Source organism: Fonsecaea nubica (genome assembly GCF_001646965.1).
Source record: "Fonsecaea nubica strain CBS 269.64 chromosome Unknown Scaff119, whole genome shotgun sequence".
NCBI classification, from domain to species: domain Eukaryota; kingdom Fungi; phylum Ascomycota; class Eurotiomycetes; order Chaetothyriales; family Herpotrichiellaceae; genus Fonsecaea; species Fonsecaea nubica.
In genome coordinates, this window is record NW_019173792.1 from 71,539 (window position 1) to 90,722 (window position 19,184).

The 19,184-nt window shown below is 51.5% G+C and overlaps 8 protein-coding genes across 8 annotated transcripts; 3 read left to right on the top strand and 5 right to left on the bottom strand.

Annotated features, from left to right (window-relative positions):
- Positions 1–1,916: 1,916 nt before the first annotated feature.
- Positions 1,917–3,396, bottom strand: AYO20_10715 (hypothetical protein; the record flags this gene model as incomplete). Its single annotated transcript, XM_022648971.1, has 5 exons — positions 1,917–2,484; positions 2,578–2,720; positions 2,779–2,982; positions 3,055–3,162; positions 3,223–3,396. The coding sequence occupies 5 exons, from the start codon at positions 3,394–3,396 to the stop codon at positions 1,917–1,919; spliced, it is 1,197 nt and encodes a 398-aa protein (XP_022495071.1).
- A 1,395-nt stretch (positions 3,397–4,791) lies between these two features.
- AYO20_10716 (hypothetical protein) lies at positions 4,792–6,088 on the bottom strand (the record flags this gene model as incomplete). Its single annotated transcript, XM_022648972.1, has 4 exons — positions 4,792–5,111; positions 5,172–5,393; positions 5,451–5,570; positions 5,626–6,088. The coding sequence occupies 4 exons, from the start codon at positions 6,086–6,088 to the stop codon at positions 4,792–4,794; spliced, it is 1,125 nt and encodes a 374-aa protein (XP_022495072.1).
- Positions 6,089–7,173: 1,085 nt separating this feature from the next.
- On the bottom strand, positions 7,174–7,998 carry AYO20_10717 (hypothetical protein; the record flags this gene model as incomplete). The annotated part of the gene is made up of 3 exons (XM_022648973.1): positions 7,174–7,760; positions 7,860–7,895; positions 7,950–7,998. The coding sequence occupies 3 exons, from the start codon at positions 7,996–7,998 to the stop codon at positions 7,174–7,176; spliced, it is 672 nt and encodes a 223-aa protein (XP_022495073.1).
- Positions 7,999–8,592: 594 nt separating this feature from the next.
- AYO20_10718 (hypothetical protein) lies at positions 8,593–9,725 on the top strand (the record flags this gene model as incomplete). The annotated part of the gene is made up of 2 exons (XM_022648974.1): positions 8,593–8,787; positions 8,838–9,725. 2 exons carry the CDS (start codon positions 8,593–8,595, stop codon positions 9,723–9,725), a joined length of 1,083 nt encoding a protein of 360 aa, XP_022495074.1.
- A 1,203-nt stretch (positions 9,726–10,928) lies between these two features.
- Positions 10,929–11,765, top strand: AYO20_10719 (hypothetical protein; the record flags this gene model as incomplete). Its single annotated transcript, XM_022648975.1, has 1 exon — positions 10,929–11,765. The coding sequence occupies one exon, from the start codon at positions 10,929–10,931 to the stop codon at positions 11,763–11,765; it is 837 nt and encodes a 278-aa protein (XP_022495075.1).
- Positions 11,766–12,126: 361 nt separating this feature from the next.
- Positions 12,127–13,098, bottom strand: AYO20_10720 (hypothetical protein; the record flags this gene model as incomplete). Its single annotated transcript, XM_022648976.1, has 3 exons — positions 12,127–12,713; positions 12,770–12,841; positions 12,891–13,098. 3 exons carry the CDS (start codon positions 13,096–13,098, stop codon positions 12,127–12,129), a joined length of 867 nt encoding a protein of 288 aa, XP_022495076.1.
- An 884-nt stretch (positions 13,099–13,982) lies between these two features.
- AYO20_10721 (hypothetical protein) lies at positions 13,983–14,710 on the top strand (the record flags this gene model as incomplete). Its single annotated transcript, XM_022648977.1, has 3 exons — positions 13,983–14,122; positions 14,175–14,526; positions 14,588–14,710. 3 exons carry the CDS (start codon positions 13,983–13,985, stop codon positions 14,708–14,710), a joined length of 615 nt encoding a protein of 204 aa, XP_022495077.1.
- A 1,687-nt stretch (positions 14,711–16,397) lies between these two features.
- AYO20_10722 (hypothetical protein) lies at positions 16,398–16,802 on the bottom strand (the record flags this gene model as incomplete). The annotated part of the gene is made up of 3 exons (XM_022648978.1): positions 16,398–16,513; positions 16,563–16,649; positions 16,700–16,802. 3 exons carry the CDS (start codon positions 16,800–16,802, stop codon positions 16,398–16,400), a joined length of 306 nt encoding a protein of 101 aa, XP_022495078.1.
- Positions 16,803–19,184: the final 2,382 nt, after the last annotated feature.

A 19,184-nucleotide genomic window follows, 5' to 3' on the forward strand; every position in this document is an offset into this window, starting at 1 on the left:
GCGCACTGCAACGCAACGCGCACGCATCACCTACGAGGACGAAAATTCAGGAGGTTCGCGTGCCCTTGTTCCAGATCCAATCTGTTGGGAGTGCTTGTTGCGTGTCTCGTTGAACGAGTACGAGAGGAAAGAGAGTTCAGTCCATCTTTTCCAGCTTGAGCGGGACACACACACACACTCATAGGAATGAGGGTGAAGGAGAGAAACCAGGGAGAGAAAGAGGGAATGATTCCTTTCTTTTCTCTTTCTTTCTTTTTTCTTTTTTTTCTTCTCGGTACATGCTCGTACAGTACTTACTCTCTCGGTTGGCGTTTTCCAAGTTTACTTCCAATCTCTGAGAAAAGGAGGACGGGGAAGAGTGCTGTCCTTTCGAGTAGTGAGTGGCAGAGTGGGCACTGGGTAAACAGCTGGGTGGAGTCTGGGGTGAGAGACACGCCTGCAGTTCTGTACCAAGTACGATAAGTCGTTAGTCCTTTACGTGCAGTGACATGCCGTGCCAGTGCTAGTGCCTGCCTTGCTAGCCAGGCTGCCAGGCAGAGAGCAGCGAGGTGCGAGGATAAGCTTTTTTACTTTGCTCGCGTACTAATTACTCGACGCTACTGCAGGTGTGGATTTGAACTTCCTGCTATATTACCCACTCACACTTTTACTCAAGCTCTTTTTCCCTCTTCCCCGTTGTCGTTAATGGTGGGTCGAGCGGGTGGATGGAGTGCATGGCTCTGGCTATGGCTAGCTGGAAGCAGAGGGGATCGGGGGACCCGTCTCGCCGCTTCATGACGGCTCGTAGCTGTATTGACGAGGAGAGATGAGGGAGGTACTAACGTGTGGGAATGAATGAATGGACAGGTACAGTAAGTAGATGCTCGTACGAGTAGCAGATGGGATGAGTATGGAGATTCTAGAAAAGTCACGCCCGAAAAGAGTGGATGGTGATGGAATCGAGGTTCTCAGACCGAGCCAGCCAGCCAGCCAGAGCCGTTCGCTTCGTTTGACCTTGATACTCCCGTCCCTTGGTCCCTGGGATTCCTTTTCCTCGCTGAAACCTACCTATCCCCCCCGTCACGGGCCAGCACAACCTTGTCCCGCGTCCCCCCGTCCTGTGCCCCCGGAAACGGTGGCCCACTCGCCTCGAGGGTGGGAAAGAATCGCTAGTTTTGTATTTTAAACGCACATGGCAATGCGAGGAGGGCAGACTCAAACTCTATGGAACAAGACCTTACGTGTACGTACTACGCATTAGGTGGATATCCATTCGCCAGGACCCAGGATGAAGATGATGGTGTCGGTGATTGTGATTGTGATTGTGACTGGTGACTGTGATAGACAGGTCAAGACTGTCGGTGAAATTATGTCGAGTACGAGACACCAACTAGGGACGTGGTATAATATTCGATATCCGGCTCTTTCAGCGAGGATATGAGGAGGGGAGGGAACGGGATCAGAGTAAGGGAGAGAAGAAGGAAGAAAGTTGACGAGAAACAGAGCTGTCGTTTTTGTCGAAGCAAACCCCCAACACCTGGGTATCGTGGAGTCCGTGGAATGTGGATGGGGAGAGTTCTCTCGAAAAGCCGTCGTCTGTACAAGGACGGGTTTCATACTAGTATACAGTCAGCCACAGAAGGACATAGGAGATGTTTTCCTCAATTCGATCCCTTCGTTAGAGTCCAGCCGCTACCAAGTACATGATCGATCGATGATTTCCTTTCCTCTCTTTCCATGCCAACTTGATCGGCATACTGGCATCCCCGTTTCCCGCTTCCCAACCTGTTCCTGTTCCATTTCCTGTCTGGCCTGGTCCCAAGATTTCCGTTACAATAGATATATACTTTACAAGTCGTCAGAGCTCCAACCAAGTATGTCGTCGCAATCCACAAATATCTTTCGTAGAGCTGGGGTTCAGTCCGAAGCGCCAGCTCTCAACGATCAGAAACCGATGGAGCACCCTCACTAACAACGCTTTTGTGACTCTCGGCCTCTTCGTACCGGATCGACCAGTCCGTCTTGCGCTCGATGATCAGCCGTCGACTGTCGTGGCTGTGTATGCTGTCGCTCTTCTCGTGTCCATATCCGCTCCCGCTTCCTCTCTTCTGCTTCTGCCCTGGCCCTGGCCCCAAAGGAATCCGCGAGGAGAAGATCGGTTGGTTCGGGTCAAAGGTCACGGCGTGGGGGCTGAGTCTCTCTGGCATGACCTCGTCTGAGTTTGAAAGTGGCTGCATCTTGAAGGATAGATGGTCATGGTCGTGGTCGCTGTTGTTGGAGGTCATGTACTTCTTAGCCACGGTGTTGCTGGTGTAGCCCGAGTAGCCCACGGGTTTCTCGTAGACGGCCATGAACGGCTTGAGTACGGTGACCGAGGCCGCCATGATCCCGTAGCCCAGCTGGATCTGCGTGCACACGATGGCCAGGGAGAGGGATTCGCTGCGATTGCCGGGGAGGGTGGTCGGGTTGAGGTAGTAGAGACGGATGCCGCAGGCAGGGACGGCACTAGCAGTAGCAGCAGGACAACAATGCTTTGTTAGACATTTCCAGCAGCGCAGCAGTCGCTTCGACGGCAAGAGTTAAAATATCAGCACTCACAGCAGTCGAAGAGCAAATGCAAATATCACAATGGCTTTCTGGATTTTGCTCATATGCAGATCGCTGACCAGGTACGTGGCAAAGAGGACGAAAAGGAGCTCCGTGATCGAGTCTGTGATGCCGACGGCGAGCCATCTGCCAAACTGTTTTGTGACATGGTCAGTTTCTTCTCTCTGTGATCCGAGTCAAGATATTACCTACCGGTGTCGAGAAAACCTGCTTCCACGAGGAGTCGATGCTGATCAAAAGCACAGACAGGAGAAACCAACCGCCGCAGAGCCCGATGGTGGTGTAGATGGCGATCATGTGTCCTCGGCGGCGTGTCAACCTCAGGAAGAGAAAGCACACGGCCAACTTGGAGAAGAGGAGGACGACGAGGTAGAGAAAGTCGTTTGCAAAATAGTACTGGTCCCCACCGAATAAGTTTCAGCACAAACATCCACCTCTCATCTAACGTCGACACTTCCTTCTTCGTACCTTCTTGATCAAATCACTATTGGGGTCATCGCCCTCGAATGCTTTCCGCTGCCCCAAGCCGAGGTGGACAGCATGTAAGACGAGCGAGGTCTGAACGATGGAGAAGACCTGGAAGGCCGTTAGGACCGTTCGCATGTTCCACTCTCGTGCTCAGGTATCCAAACATACTGTGGCAGCCGTCAGAATGTGGTCGTCCCATTTCCACAATCTCTGCGGGACCCGAATGTAGATGCGAATGGCAAAGGCAACGAGAACAAAGCACAGCGACAACGAGGTCAGAATGAGAATCAGGCCGGACTGGTCTTCAGAGGATATGACTCCCAACGGCTTGGAGACGGCCATTGGAATTGGAATCCCTCCTTTGGACGAACGCAGCAAAGGTTTGGGTTAACCTTGTTGTCGAGCATCCGAACTTGTCTTATTGTACCTGCATGACCACCGTTGATATCGACTCGGTACAGGGGAACAGCCGTCGACGAGGATGGGCTTCGGGGTGTCCAATTCCGGCCGCGACAGAGTGGATCATTGACTTCTCTCAGAATGCTCCTCATCAGGGTCAAAGAGCAGAACTTTAGTTCAATGCCTCGTTCTTTGAGAGTCTCGAATATGCCCAGGGGGGATGCCGTCCCGTGCAGGAGCTGAACGCCACCAAAGACAATCCGATAACCCTGGGGAGATGGTAGCATGACACGATGGCACACATGGGTCCGAACAAAAGTCAAGCCCCATGATGCTAAGATTGAGAGTTCAAAGTTCCCTGCAAGATTTCACCGCTTGTCGCAAAGCCGTTGTCGAGTAGTGGCAGGTGACAGGTCAAAGAGTCCAGAGAGAAGCCCTGGCGATCATCGCGGTAGAATGGATGTCTTTCTCAATCGGCATTTCTCCCTGCAAAACAATGAATGCACAGGCCCCTTTTCGGTGTTCGCAAGGCCACCCGCGGGACATGGGATCATCGTTTTCTCTGAAGATCAGAGTCCAATCTGAGGACGAGAGAGTTTCTGGCCGGTGGTTTCCAAACTAACACCTGCCACGTCCTTTGGAGCTTTGCTGGAATAGGTGTGGGCTCGTGCACGACATCCAGGGACGAGGCGCCATGTAACGAGTACCCTTGGGGATGGTGTGATTGTACGCGTACCAGGACATTGTCAAGGGCAGTCACCCAAGGGAGTCGAAGGACTGCTCGTCAGATAAGACACCAATAAGCCACCATTTTGGGGGTAGTCCATTCCGCCGGGGACGGGAAGCCAGGCAAACGCCACGGCCAACAGCGGATTCTGTCTGCCTCTCAAAGAGACATGGGATTCTTGTAAAAGCCACTCATCTTTCAATCCCTTATCCGCGTCGACTGGGATGGGGCAGCTGACGGGAGTGAACAAGGTGATTGGACAGAGTGGAGGAGAACACCTTGATGGTGTGGATGGAGGGATGGAGGAATGGAGGAGTGGAGGACTGTTGGGGGAAAAAAAAGAACATCGACCAACGATGGAGTTTACTGGAGCTTTGCATTCGTTAGGCTTGTGGCTTGTTACAGAGAAGCTACACCGCCAACAGGCTTAGCCAGCGTGGCCAGGGGCCAGGATATCAGAGGGGCGTTTCAATACACTCGTTCCGCAGGGTCCAGGAGATGGAGATGTATTGTCCGGAACAGGAAAGGAGAGGAAAGGGTCGATCTCGACGAAGGAAGACAAATGGGTAATCGACATCATTCTTATTGCCACTACTCCCTACAGAACATTCTTACTCCTTCCAAGCAATGTCGACATTCCTCAAACTCCTTTGGAGCTGGAGCATCGTATCTTGCAGCCACACAGGCCAGTTCCTCAGCCCTGCATTGCTTTCCTCAGTCCTCGGCATGAAAATCTGGCCGCTCCTTCCCGCCAACACTTGTTCCACGACGGCATCGCTCACGTTGGATGCCGGATCACACCTGATGCCCGCCTGCTCTAACTTGGCGGCAACGGGTTTGACGATGCCAGTTGCATGCCAGGACGGATGGACCGAGGTGGTTTGAATGCATTTGCCATTCTCATGATAGGTACGAAGCTCCGTCCGCAGGCCTGTGCCAGAAGTCAACATCGGAGGAGAGTGTAGGTCATAGAAATAAACGGTGAGCTTACCTTCGTTGAGATAGAGTGCCGCAACCTTTGTGCAGCAATAGTCGACGAGGCCGGGGGCTGCGAAGAAGCTGGCCATGGACGCAATAGTCACAACGTGCCCCTTTTTCGCTCTCAACATTCCGGGCAAGAACTCCTTGATCAAAATGAAGTGACTGGCAATGTTGACTTTGAAGATCCTGTCGGTCAACTTTGCATCACTGTGAATAATTTTGGTGCCGTTGGCTGGAGGGTTCTCGGGTCAGCTGACTAGCATCTGGCATACGACTGCAAGAAGCTTACCAATGCCAGCATTGTTGATGAGGACCGTGGGGTCTCCATGCTCCCTGCGGATGGTCTCCGCTGTCGACTCTATCGCCGAGAAGTCGGTCAAGTCGAGTTGATAGTAGTCGACGCCAGGAACTAAAAGCATGAGAATGAGCAGTCGACCTATGACGTGGTTATCAGGGAGATTTACGCTTCCTCAACTCCTCGGGGACTGGAGAGATATCCAGGATGACAACTCTCGCATGTTTCGAGAAGCCTTTGACCATCTCGTACCCGAAGCCGGAACATCCTCCAGTCACTACCACGAGCTCCGTCCGCTTATCCCATTGGAAGGGGGCACCTGGTTTGGTGAAGAAGTGCCAGTTGTTGAGGGCAAGTTTGTTCAGTGTCTGGTTGAGCCTACGGACAAGGCCGATAGCAAGGAGGTACTTCAACGACTTGACGAGCAGGGCAATGCGTTCAGGCGATAGTCCGGCATCGCCCAATGCCTTCAAGAGGCGTGCTCGGTATTGAATAGGTGCTCGGGTTAGAGCAAACAACAAAGTGCCGGTAAGAAGTGGTTCGGTCGATGCACGGTGAACAAGACTGAAGGGCAGGGTAAGAGCACCCACAGCGAGGCGGTTAACGCGTTCAAGGGGGCCCGGATGCGCCATTTTTCCACACACAGCAAGCGACAGAGCTGAAGATGGTGTGATGTCGATGGCACGATGGAAAGAAGATGGTCGAGATGATGTCGAATTTCCCAGAGAAAAGCATGTTTATGAAGGACGGTCGAGCGGGGTTTCATCCATGATCAAGTTGCCGTCAGTGCCTAGGCCAGGAGCACAGGGACCCTGGGCTTCAGAGCGAGAGACAGCTTGTGACACGCAGACTCGCAAGCGATTGAGAGCAGCTCGAGTAAGTAGAGAGTTGCCTCGGTCGGTGATGCGAAATGGGGTTGGCCTGAAGTCTTGTCTGGCCAATGATTCTCGTCTCTGTAGTGGGTTTTGCTGGGCATCAGGTCAAGCCCTTGTCAGTGCCTGTGTTTCCCCGCAGTTTGAAACAATGGGCGCCTAAACCTGAACTGGGGGGGCTGTTCCAGGGGGGGTTTCTTCCAGCTTAAGTACTAGGCACGCTGAGCGAATCAGAATCAGGTACAAATACTACTGAGGACCAAGTATATCTCGTACCTCCTCACTCGTGTTCCACGTGACCTTTCGCCGCTTTTGCTAGGCCGGCTCTCGTCCGGCTCAACTTCGGCTCAGGGTCGGCTGGCACTGCTAGGTGCTGCGAGCTTGACCGTTCTAACAAACCTGGAAATAAATCTGCGCTTCTTGGAACCATTGCCGACTTATATATTTATGTTGATTTTTGGGGATTTTTTGAGACCTTATCTGGGCCACGTAAGACTGGGAGCCTCGTTAACCTTGTCTATTCTGAGGTCGAGGAGCCTCATGGGTGACAATCGGCATAAAATGGTTCACAGCAACAAAGAGTGGCAGAGGCAAGACGCGGCCATTTTTCCCCCATGAGTATCCAAGTTGCAGTGAAAATCGCCAGTAAAACACCCGGGATGGCTGATCCTGGTAGCTGTCATCAAATCTCGACATTGGCTACTGTGTATGTCGCCTTCCCACTTTCTTTTTGTTCCTTCCATTCCCAACAAGACCTGTGTTCTAGACCATGTAACCATTGACAGTATTCATTCCGAAGCCAGCGTCCAAAACGAGCGTCCCAATGCGTCCCAATGTTCATAATATCATCCTCCTGTATCGGAGCGACTGTTGCTGTCCAGCTCCGCGTTCGACATGGGCTTCCGCTGCGGAGAAGGAGTGCCAGACAACTCGCTTGGGTAGTAAGTCTGTTGTTGATAGGGATAGGAATTGGGAGGGTACGGTTGATTTCGGGGTAAGAGTTCGCGCGTTGACGGCTCATGGCTTGGGGCGCCTTTGAGGACTTCCCGCTTTCCTCTGCGCCAGTAGATGAATAAGGCTGCGAGCACTATCAGTACCAGAGCTCCGCCAATGCCGCCGCCGATTCCACCTCCAAGCGCTGCCGAGTTAGATCCGCCACCTCCACTGTGATTGCTCTCCGCAGTTGCCGCTGGAGTAACAGAGCTTGTAGAGACCGGGCCTGCGGAAGTAGGGGTTCCGGATGTGGTGCTTGAGGCCAATGATGCGGATGTAATTGTTGTCGGAGTCGAGGAGGTTGTTGTGACCACCGGTTCGGTGAGGTTGATATAATGTGAGAAAAAGATCGGAGTGGCATCTGGTTGATCACAATCCCATGCTGCCAGGTAGGCGATAGACCCATTCTTGAGGTCAATTGGAGAGATTTTTCCGTCCCCTATTTTTGGTTGTTAGACTTCAACAGCGACATCGAGACCAATTGGAAGCAAGAGAGACAGAGTCCGTATAACCTGGTACAGGGCTGAGGCCTACTAACAGTAGATATTGTCCTGTGTACTCGCAGCGGGGCAGTCTGGAGAACGATCAACACCATCAATCAGATTGGAAACGGGCAACCGATGCATACCTAGAATGAGGCGAGACTGGACGCTCTCAGGATTGCCTTCTTGTTGCATTGTGATCATGAAATTGGTCACGTTAGTCACCCCAGTTCAAGTCTATAGTTTGTTGCACTCCAACAGTCCAATTTTGGTTGGACCAGAAGACAGTGGCATCGACATTAGCCTGTGGACCCGGTAACGGTGGGCTGATAAAATGATTATTTGGATCAGGATCTCTGTTATCTTGAGTAGAAACAGAGCTCAGGAAGAGAGGCAAGGTGCAAAGAGACGCGGTCAAGATTCTCATCTTTGTGTTGTGAGCGTCGACGTCGACGTCTGGGCGAGCAGTGAGGATTTTAGAGAAGAGGCTACTACCTCAAATTGAGTAGACGGCATCAGATACGAGTTTAGGAGACTGGAAAGCAAATTCATATCAGTATTCAAGAGAAGGGCGGGATAGTGGCTAGCCACAGCGAGACTGTGAATGTCAAGGCGTCCCCGTCACAGCTTCACACCCAACTGATCAATTCACACATTTCTTTTTACTGCTGTCACTCAAGTGCGGCTTTCGCCCAGATCATGAGATCATGATTCCACTGATATACGACTTCGATCACCATAATATTGAATTTCCCAGCCTCACCAAGACGCATTCTTTATGTCTCAATAATGCTCCGAGGCTGGAAATGGCAAACCCAATGTAGTTGGTCGCGTTGTCGCCTTCACATTATCGCTGCAATCACGCTTTTGGTTCTCATCGCCTTCTTGCGACAAGCGTACCAGAGCTCCGGAAACCTAGCCTTGTCTCGTGAGCCCGTGTCATGGATATCGCCTCGAGAGGCCGCAGCAAACTCGACGCTCGGGGTTAGTTGTGCACATCCCTTGTCGCAGGCTTAACAACTGACCTGACTCAGTTCCAAAAGCTTCTCGCCCTCTCCACGGGTGAAAGTTGGCGGACCCGTGGTCTAAAGGCAGCGTCAGATATTGTTGGCCTAGATTTCACAATTCCGATCCAACCTCAAAATCCACCCGAGCTGGTTCAAGCGTTCGAGAACATCGGCAAGGATTCGGGCAAGGCTACGCCCGCACGCGGCTCAGCTATGGCATGGTTGGCACACATCGATCTCCTCAAATTTGTGATTGTCTCCGGATTTGAAACGGCCTTCATCGTCGAAGACGATGTTGACTTTGATGTAAGGCTCAAGGAACAAATTCGACTTGTCTCAGATAATGTCCGGCAATTTGCCCAAATACCAGCTCACGACCGCCGTCCTTATGGCGACAACTGGGACGTTCTCTGGCTGGGTCATTGTGGATCTGCGATTGAAGACGATATGCCTGCAATGCTCAAGTATCGGGACGAGACTCGCTGCAAGACAGAACATTACTCAGGCTGGTCGAAACATTACCTGAGAGACAAATTGGAAGACCAGCATCGACTGGTGCAGACTTCAGTTCAGACGGTTTGCACCTTTGGTTATGGGGTGACGCGACAGAGCGCGCCCAAGATCCTCCAGCTATTGGGAACCGGTTCTAATGAAGCATTTGATGTTTCCATGTCTTCATTTTGTAAATCAGGCGACCTTCGCTGTGTGGTTGTGAACCCTCAGATCATGAACCATTATGAACCAGCCAAAGATGCCGGATACTTAAGCCCGGTGCACGTTGGCGACGGACAAGGGAGCTCGACCGGTGACATGGCGTTCGAAGGAGTTATGGGGACCACTGGCAACATCGAACAGAGCGCTCGGTGTAAAGCTCTCTTCAATGATGTCTGCATGCGAACGCCCTCGGAAATATGAGAGACGGATGATCATGTCTGGTAGCATAGCGAACGGCGCGAAGAAAGATTTTGCGAATTGGATTCCTTTCCAAACTATTGTTCGCCCACGAGAGTCATTCCAATGACGATCCTGTTCCATGACAACCGCCCGTGAATTGAGTGACGCCTGCGCATTTCCGGCCAAGGAAAGGGCCCTTCCTGCCCCTGCAAAAACCGATGTTGCAGCAAACTCCGGTGAGTGGACCAGTAGCCGGCCTTTGAGTTTACGCACTGTTCTGGTATGATATCGGGTGGCCCTGGCCCCCTACCCACGGCGACCTTGCAATTCAAAAAGCTCACCCAGTCAACCTAGCTATATCTAACTTCGCAATTGTAGATCTGTGCCTGCCATCCTTCAACCAAGTCGCACCTCTGTGATTGTGGCGTGCCAGTGAAGACGTAATATCAAACACAGCAGGGACAAATCACCATCACCATAAAGCTGGGCGTTTCTACCGATAAATGTGCAGCGTTACTCCTTTCACACCATTCACATCCAACGCAACTCTTTTGGACAAAGGCACCTTCCGCACCTGCTGACCATGCGTGCCATGGCGGCTTCACAACCCAGAACGCCACATCAGAAGCCAGACACCTGCGGATTTGTTGTGTGCCGCGGTGGATTTTATTACTCGGCCAACCTTCCCGATAGGGTTAGGGCACAAGCCTTCGTGGAATGATTTGGTCGCCGCCCAAATCGTGTGCATTCTGGTGCATTGCTGATAGGGACAGGACGCTGTGCACTAGAAGGGCGTTTTGCAATGTAGTCATGATAACCCACCTTGGCGACAGAATCCGTACTACTGTCGCTAACGTGGAAGGACATTTGCGAAGCGCAGGAGAATTTCATGACTAGGACATGTCACATGTCAGCTTGACTATCCGGGAACAGGGTCCCCCTAGCCCGGATGTGGGCGCGATTGATCCGTTGCTCAGGCCGAATTACACTTTGCTCAGTCACGTGCCGGAGCACCTCAAGTTGAAGCAGCGAGGCTCAAGCCCACACTCAGGTCCAAAGATGGAAATGGAGAGTACCTGTGTCGAAATTCCGACGTCGAACTCCCTGTTCCATTCATCCAAATCTCGACCGTCCTTTATACTGTAGGTCGACGTCCCTGTCACTGCGATCATCACATTTCTTGATACTTTCGGGTCGATTGTGGCTGCACCTAATGTCGTCAAAATGCGCTGCAAAGTGATTCCCCGTCCTCTCACCCACATCCACAAACTACTCCCACACTTCCAGGTGGCGACTTTGCCCTCGACTACGCACAGACTGGCATCCTCACTGACAAAGTCTGCTGTCGCAACCACACGGACGGCGGGTCTGATCGGTGGCTTCTCGTGGCAGACTACGGCCATATACTACGAGGAAATCAACAACCATGTCAATGCTAAACGAGGCGGTATACACTCGGCCAATCTCCTCATCAGATCCATTGATTACGAGGACCTCGCCTCACTGATCGGCGCAAAAGATTATGTCGGCATGACCAGACTACTTTGCCAGTGTGGTATGGAGCTCAGAGCAGCCAATGCACAGGCCTTGGTCCTCTGTGCCAACGTTGTGCACAAAGCCGCAGAGCAGCTGGAGGAGACGACCGGCCTGCCCGTGTTACATATTGTTGACTTCACGGCCCGGCAGATTGTGGATCAGGGCTTCAAAAAGGTCGGACTGCTCGCGACACGAGCGGTCATGGAAGAGGACTTTTACATCCGTCGGCTTCAGAGGTTCGGTTTGGAGGCGGTCGTGCCCAACAGCGAGTTCCGGGCCGATGCCGACCGCATGATATTTCAAGACATGAGTAAACCCGAGATTCCAGAACCCGTCAAGGCGAGATGGCGCTCGGCGTACCAAGATCTGCTGAGGGATCACCAAGTCGACTGTATCATTCTGGGATGCACTGAGCTCCGGCTCGTGTTCGGACCTGAGGACCTGACAGCACCCACGTTTGAGACGACCACCCTGCACGCAAGAGGGATTGCTGAGTGGGTATTAGGCCACGAGGGGTCGATTTAGGCCTTGGATCCGCACGACACAAGGTATTCACTGCTTCCACATTCATATGCTGAAAGGTCGACGACGCTAACCCGATTTTCTTTAGCGGATTCCTATTCACGTGGTCGCTAAACCTTCCTTAATGTTGGATCGATATGAGTTTCGACTCTGAATTTATCGCTGTGCTCACAATAGGCAAGAGTTGGATAGTGGAACAAATATGGCTTACTGTGCTATTGGTCACCGAGACAAGCTGAATATTACTCTGGAATGATTAGGGATCGAATCTCCACTTTCCATCAGGCGTCGGTCGACTCAGTTCAACATATGCCATCCTCCATACTGACAGCTATGTTCCCACATTCCCCGGACCTTCATCTAACTAAATATTCCTGAGCGCAATGTCGCGATCCGAAGCTTGCGATGCCGGTCCGCTCCCGTGTTGGGCTTCCCATTTCACATTTCTGATTGAGGTTTCCTGTTGACGAAGGCGTTTCTTCTGCTGGCGGCGGCGCCACAGGACGAAGAAGAGAGCAAGGGCAGATGCAACTCCCACCACAACACCGACAACAATGCCGGCAATCGCGCCGCCGGACAGGCCTGAAGATGATGACTCGGTGGCTTCTGGGACCTCGGCCGTTGCCGTTGCTCCAGCTGCCGAACCCGTTGAAGTAGATTCCTCCGAGTCAGGTTCATCAGAAATCTCGAAATCCTCGGTAGTGGCGTTGAAGCATGGCACCTGATAGGTGAACTGGCTGGTCGGCACGTAAGTGATATCAGCGCACGCATAGAAGGTCTCGTTCAGGTCCGTGTCAAAGTCGGAAGTATATCGAATCTGCAAAGTGGCGGGTGCTTGAGCTTCGACATCTGCCGGTGGATTCGGAAGCGGGAAACACTGGTGCCCTTCGTTGAGTTCGGGGATTCTTGTGTCTGGGATCACGACCTCGAAATCATCGTTGGACGTGGGATCTAGCCGAGTCGTCAGTCATGAACTAAGCAGGAAGCTGGATCGGCACTTCACCCACCGCTTTTATAAGAAATTGCTACCTGCATGTGCCAGGACTCATCTTGAGCGACAAGCGCAATTTGGCCATTTACTGTCACAGTTCAGTATGAAGCCACTGGACTTATTTGGCATTGACTCACGCAGGGGAAAGTCGGTTCTGTTGATGACCGATGCAGCTGAACCGCACGGGGCTGTGTTGTCCTGGGCAGCACCCCATTCACGATCAGGCGGCCACATGAAGGCGACTGGGCCCATGGTCTTTGAGTATTCCTCTCCATGTTCTTGGGCAAGGGCGAACTTTGCCGCAAGAGCGCCGCCCAAGACTAGAGCAGACATGAGTGGTGCCATCGTGTCGATGATATAAGCAGAAGTATTGTCGATTTCCTTTTGGACCAGAACCAGTTTCTAGAGGTAAGTGAACGGATTGAATTAAACTCTAGTTACATGACAATCTACGACAAGGAGGGGGTGGTTGGTGGAAGATATACCCTGCGCAAACCGATCCATTCGAGTCACGAGGGACACCCGACCAATGCTTGGCCGGGGAATGGCAGAACCTGGTGCTGCTGGGAGAAGATGCAAAGACAAGTGGAGTTCCTTTTCCAAAGTCTCTCCGTGTGCATGGAGTAGAAAATTCGGACGAAGCGCAGGACAATGGCTCTAGCGGAGGGCATCACGGCACGTCCAAGCGAAGCTGCCATCTAATCAGACAAGATATCAAGCAGGTGCCGATATCGGGAGTGGTCAGACAACTCGTCCTTCTCCACTAATTGCTTGGAAAAAGCCGAAAAAGTCTTTTGTCAGACCCGTAATCGTTCGATCTGATAAGATAATTTTTCGTCCCAAGCTCGCCGGCGCGCTTGGCTTTTGCTGGGCACTCGCTGTTGATCGGCTGGATGCCACGAGGGACCAAACCAATGGAGCAGCCGAGAATTGGGCAAGAGAAAACGCGTCAACTTGTCTCGTCTGCCGATGTCATGGCCGACCATTGTGTCTCTCACCACGCCGACTTGGGCAGCTGAGTTTGGCCACTGATGCCACCCTCGGTTGGAGCACCTGCGCTTGGCCCGGAAATGAAGGGACTGGACTCGAGGTTGGTGGCTAGAGCTCCATGTTTATATGGAAGAGCTATCTCCCTCTTCTCGTGGCCTTCTCGCCCAGACTTGTACCTTGCAGCTCCAGCCTTTGTATTTTCCGTCTAACTTGCCACTCTTTGGATCAACCACCACACCATGCATTACGCTCTTCCCGCGGTTCTGGCTTTGGCCGTTGCCTCTGCCTCTGCCTCTATCTCCTTTGAGTATCACCCTTCTGTTCCCTTGGAACGCCGACAGGAGCCGGGAACGCCTGCCTATGAGTGCCATGCGAACTGGTGAGTGTTGTGCGATACATGTCTTGTTTAGCTCCATTGACACCATGCCCAGTGGAGGCGTCATTACCGCTGGGAGGACGGAAGGCTATTGTGACTCGGCCAACTTCACCACCATCTTGGAAGACTGCCTCGAATGCGCGCTCGAATTTGACATCTGGCGGTACTACGGCGAGAGCGTAAGTGCCGCGGCCACAGGATGTGGACTCGACGCGACGCCAGTTCCTGCTTCGAATGGGACCTCGGCCACGGAACCCACTGCCACCCCGGCGCCGACTTCGACCTCTTCAGCTCCAGGCACAGAGGAGACCGGTACAACGTCGACGACGGCTTCTTCTGAACCGTCAGAGACAACCGCCGCTCCGGCCGACACAGCTTCCGAGACGCCCGAACAGACCGCAAGCGAGGTGAGTTTGTTTTCTTCGCCAGGTTTTGAAGACGGGGCATTTCAACTAACTAGGAAACCAGACGCCAGCTGAGACCAGCTCTGCAGACGTCGCCGTCCAGACCGAGAACTTTGGCAGCAAACTCGCCCTCGGCGGTGGACAGGTCGTGTTGCCATTGGTGGCGCTTCTGCCGGCATTGATCTAGTGCTCAGGGAAAGGGGAATGTCAACGTGTCAACGATTTGGGAGGTAGAGATGGAAGTAGTTTTATTTCTCTCAAGGCCATTTGGGAGAGAACGAGAAGAGCATTTCTTGTGACTCCTGAAAAGGCATTGCTATATTATAATCGATATCTGTGTAGGAAATAGGATATAGGAAAATAGGATCGAGGATCGAAAAGTCGAGGATCAAAGTCTAGTAGTCCAATCAAAAAGAAAGCGTTCCACGTGCGTCGCATAGGAGGCTGTCCACTGTCGCTACTGTCAATCCTTCTGACATCTGATAAAGGTCCGAGGCAAAGTGCTGGCCCGGCTCTACGACAGTGTATCGTGTCGGTACTCCTCGACTCCTCGCTAGAGCTAGAGCTAGAGGAGAGGGGGGATGTCTCATCGAAACGTGATGTATACCACTGATTCACAAGATACGAGATAAGATAACGTGGCTTGTCGTCGGGTGTGGTTGGGTCAGGTTGGCACAAAAATCCAAGACGAAAAAGAAATGAAGAGCCTGAAAGAAAAAAGAAGAAGAAAAACTCTTGGAATTTGACAGAGGGTCGGTTCGGTATAGACGGCAATAGAGGTCGGAGTTTAGTTGTCGCTCGATCGAGAAAATAAATGGGTTGAGTGAGGTTTGGTTCAAGTGTTTGGATATATACATATACATACCCTTTTCTCTACCGCGCGGGCTACTTACCAGCTATGGTTTAACGTACGAGTGTACAATCTATCTGTTTGCCTAGGATTCACGAATAACATAATCATCCCTGCCCAAAATACAACAAAGGACCATTTCCAGCAAAGAACACCCTCGGATGTTGTCGGATATGGTACCCTTTGAATAACTTTTTGGTACAAAAATACCAAGTACATTCCAAGACCCTTTTTCTGTTACTCAAGTATCTCCTTGAGGCTGGGCTGGGCTGGGCAGGGCAATTGCCTGATTCTGCATCTCGGCGAGGGTTTCTTGTACGTAGTGAAGTAGTGTAGTGTGGCGTGGCGTGGCGGTCGGGTAGTGTTCGTGTTCGTGTGGTGTGTGGGTTACAACGAGGTGGTGGGGATGGAGGTGGCGACTAGTGGTTGGTGGAGGGGGAGTATGTCAAAGTCCAGCTAGGTATGGGTACTTATGTACCTACCTCGCATCTGGAAGGTGATGGATACCCACTGCCATGAGGTAGTGGGTATGTACTTTTATTTGGAGTAATGAGTCCCTCGTAATCTGCCAAGTTGATTGTTATCAAACTTATACCTCGTACTTCGTACCTGCTCGAGCCTCTCCACAAACCTAGCTGGCCAGGGTACGATTGTACGAGCACTCTGCTGCTCATTGACTGGTTAGGGTAGGTACCAAATTTGGCACAGAAGTGGAGATGGAGTATAAAATCGGGGTTGTCACTGTTCTATCAGTCGGCTCGGTACTTGTACTTTGTCCCTTGTGTAACGAGCCACTAAGTTTCTGCGCCAGCGCCGTGAGTTATTGACTCAATGGTATAGTCCGAGCGTTTGTAACTTGAGCCTTGTTCCTGCGCTGTGTGACGGAGAAGGCGGCCAATGGAGCATCAAGCTGTGACTCAATGGGTGGTACATGGTGAAGACGTTAGGTCCCGCCCGCGCAACGGTCACGCAATGGAGGTGACACGGAGTCAGAAGGCATGGCCAGAAGGGTCAGCGATACCCCCTACAAGTCATATATGTCTGGTCCAGCATCGTGGAATGGATTTTGGTCAAACCACTCTTCAGCATGAAAGATAGTTGCCTCTGTCGAATAAAGCTCATCGAGCACGCTGTTCAGTTCTGCAGAAGGAATAAGCCATGGGCCGTGGATTCAAAGATTAAGGCTCACTGGATAATTCGATCGGGTGCAGTGGTTGGAGTGAGAACTTGGAAGGATCGAAAGAAAAGGCGATCAGCGGCGCCGGCAAAAGTGTCCCTGAGTAGCGATGTAAGCAGTGGCCGTGGGAGTATGGTTTAGGCATATACCCTTCTTCAGACTGATCAAGACTGGCTTTCTCGTTTCGTCCTCTTCTAGATACCGGTCGAATGCAAGTCTCGTCAAATCTTGCATTAGGATAGTGTTGGGCATGAAAATAGGCCCGTTTGCTTCTGCCCAGGAAACCAATCTCAGTACTCTCCAAAACGATGCTGAATGAGTGCGCACTCGGCTTTTTGTCCGATACTCTCGGATATACCAGACCATCATCCGATACTAAAGCCCGCTCGTTGCTGTTCGAGTCCTCATCCTTTTTGAAGGCTGAAAGGTTTGATTTGGGTAAGAGCTGCAGCCGGTACACGTTCGTGGGAAGTGTGGAATGGAGAGAAACAGTCGAAAGCCTCCGCAGGTTTCCAGGTTTTGAGAAAACCAGAGAATGCCGCGTTGGTACGCAGAATGAGACTCGACCGAGCATGCTGAACATGTTGAGAAATTGACAAACAGGACAAATTAAGTTTGGACTGACCTGCGCGATTTGGCGATCATGTGCAATTCGCGAGTTGAGATTAGGAAAGTATACCGATTACAGTTGTTTCGGTGCAAATACGCAGACTTTCCAACCACGTAACTATAGATCACGAAGACGAATCCATCCTTCACTCTCGCGTGATAATAGTATCTATTATATCTATCTAACCTATAGATTATAAGTGATAAATACTCTTTCTCGCCGAGATATAACAGAAAGAAGTTCAAGGTTTCGAAAATTTAGCCATACTCTACCGCAAATTAGTGTAATTTTAACGCACAAGTGTCACGTGGGGCTGATGCCCCGCCTAACGGCGGCGTTCAACTGTGGCCTACAAGTTGGGCATGAACCTTTTATAATGAATGAGTCTTGCGCCTCGACGTGTGCCTACACCTAAGATAAGACTATTCAACTCAACTTTAACTGAAGTCCATCCAACACGGTTTGACACTCGATTGCAGCAGCTTATCAGCCTCGAGACCGACCCCATTGCAGCGCCCTGATCAGGGGTTTCCCATTCAAAGTGAGAATCGTGGATTCGGCTTCTGATCGCTCCAAGCCAAACACTGAACCAGCGACGTATTGTTCTTGCCTTTCCTGATAATTGCTGGTAATTCTCCATGATCTCAAAATACCCAACAAATCTCTCAAGCGACAGTGATCTCCGTGGGGGAATGCGAGGAGAAAGTAATATTGGCCGAGCCTCACACACCAGACCCGAGTTTGCTAATACACATCTTAGACAAATTGTGGCCCGTGCGAGCCTACCATAGAGTGGCATACCCCCCCACGAGGACAAAGGATGACCCTCCTGGATAATATCCTGGCGATAGTTGTTGACGTCGCAACCCAGGGGCCAGCCCAGGGGGCAGTCCGGATATTCGAGAGTTCAAATGGAGAATATGTGGGTGGGGTGGGAACGATGAAAGGACAAGATAGACGAACAGTGATCGTTCCCTGGGACAAGGACTGGTACTTCTCTATCGCTGGAACACCTCGAGTGGAATTTATCAGCAAAAGGAAGGGCTGAGCACCTGTTGCAAATGTGTTTGCTACATGAGTTTCGGACGCTGCTAGATGAACTTGTCCCTCAAGTCCCAGGAGATTTGGAATGGTCACGAATGGCCGTGTAAGTTCATTAAAAGGATCCGTCAGCCACATATAACTCTCCATACTACAGCCGATGGTATTTCTTAGGGTTTCTAGACGCCGATACCCATAGTTTTGTTCGGGTAGATAGAGTTGTTTTATTATACGCGATGAGGGGCGCAGGGAAGCGGGGCGCGTATTCGTTATGGGACAAAGAACCACGTGACGCTCAGGCAAGAATCCAACAAATCCGGCACCCCGGATCTGCATCTCGGTGGGGGGGATCTCCGCTATCAGAACAGCCTCTCTTGGCGCTTATAGAATAGCCTCCCGTCTCTCTCATCATGTTTGAGAAATAGCCGACTCGACAAGGGCGATGTCCTACGAAACGAACGACGAGAACTCGACAAGAGTTTCTTTGTCCTGGTCCTGGTCCTGGCTCTCCTACAACGCCTAAAAGGAGCCACAGACGGAGAGAACAACAGACAAGACCGCCTTGTCTTCTCCCAAACCCTCAAAGAAAGCCCTTGTGTTGTGACAATGAAAGACACACATAGGATGCCTTTGTTCTCTATGAAAAGACTCTCCTCCCCATCTACTAGCGTATCTATCTACAGTATCAAAGGACTCCTTTTCTTTCGCATCCAACTCCCCCCCTTTTTGTATCGTGCATGGAGGTTTTATCCACCCATCCATCCGTGCTTGCTTTGCAATCTCAGTTCCGCCAACACGTACACACACACCCACACACACACACACCAACCACACAACAACCAGTACCACAAACAACCCACACTACACCCCCTCCCCCCCCCCCCACCAACACCACACAAACCAACCAATCAAACACAAAAAAACCACACAAAACACACAACAAAACAAAAACACCCCAAAACCAGACTCTTCCTTCCCCCTAA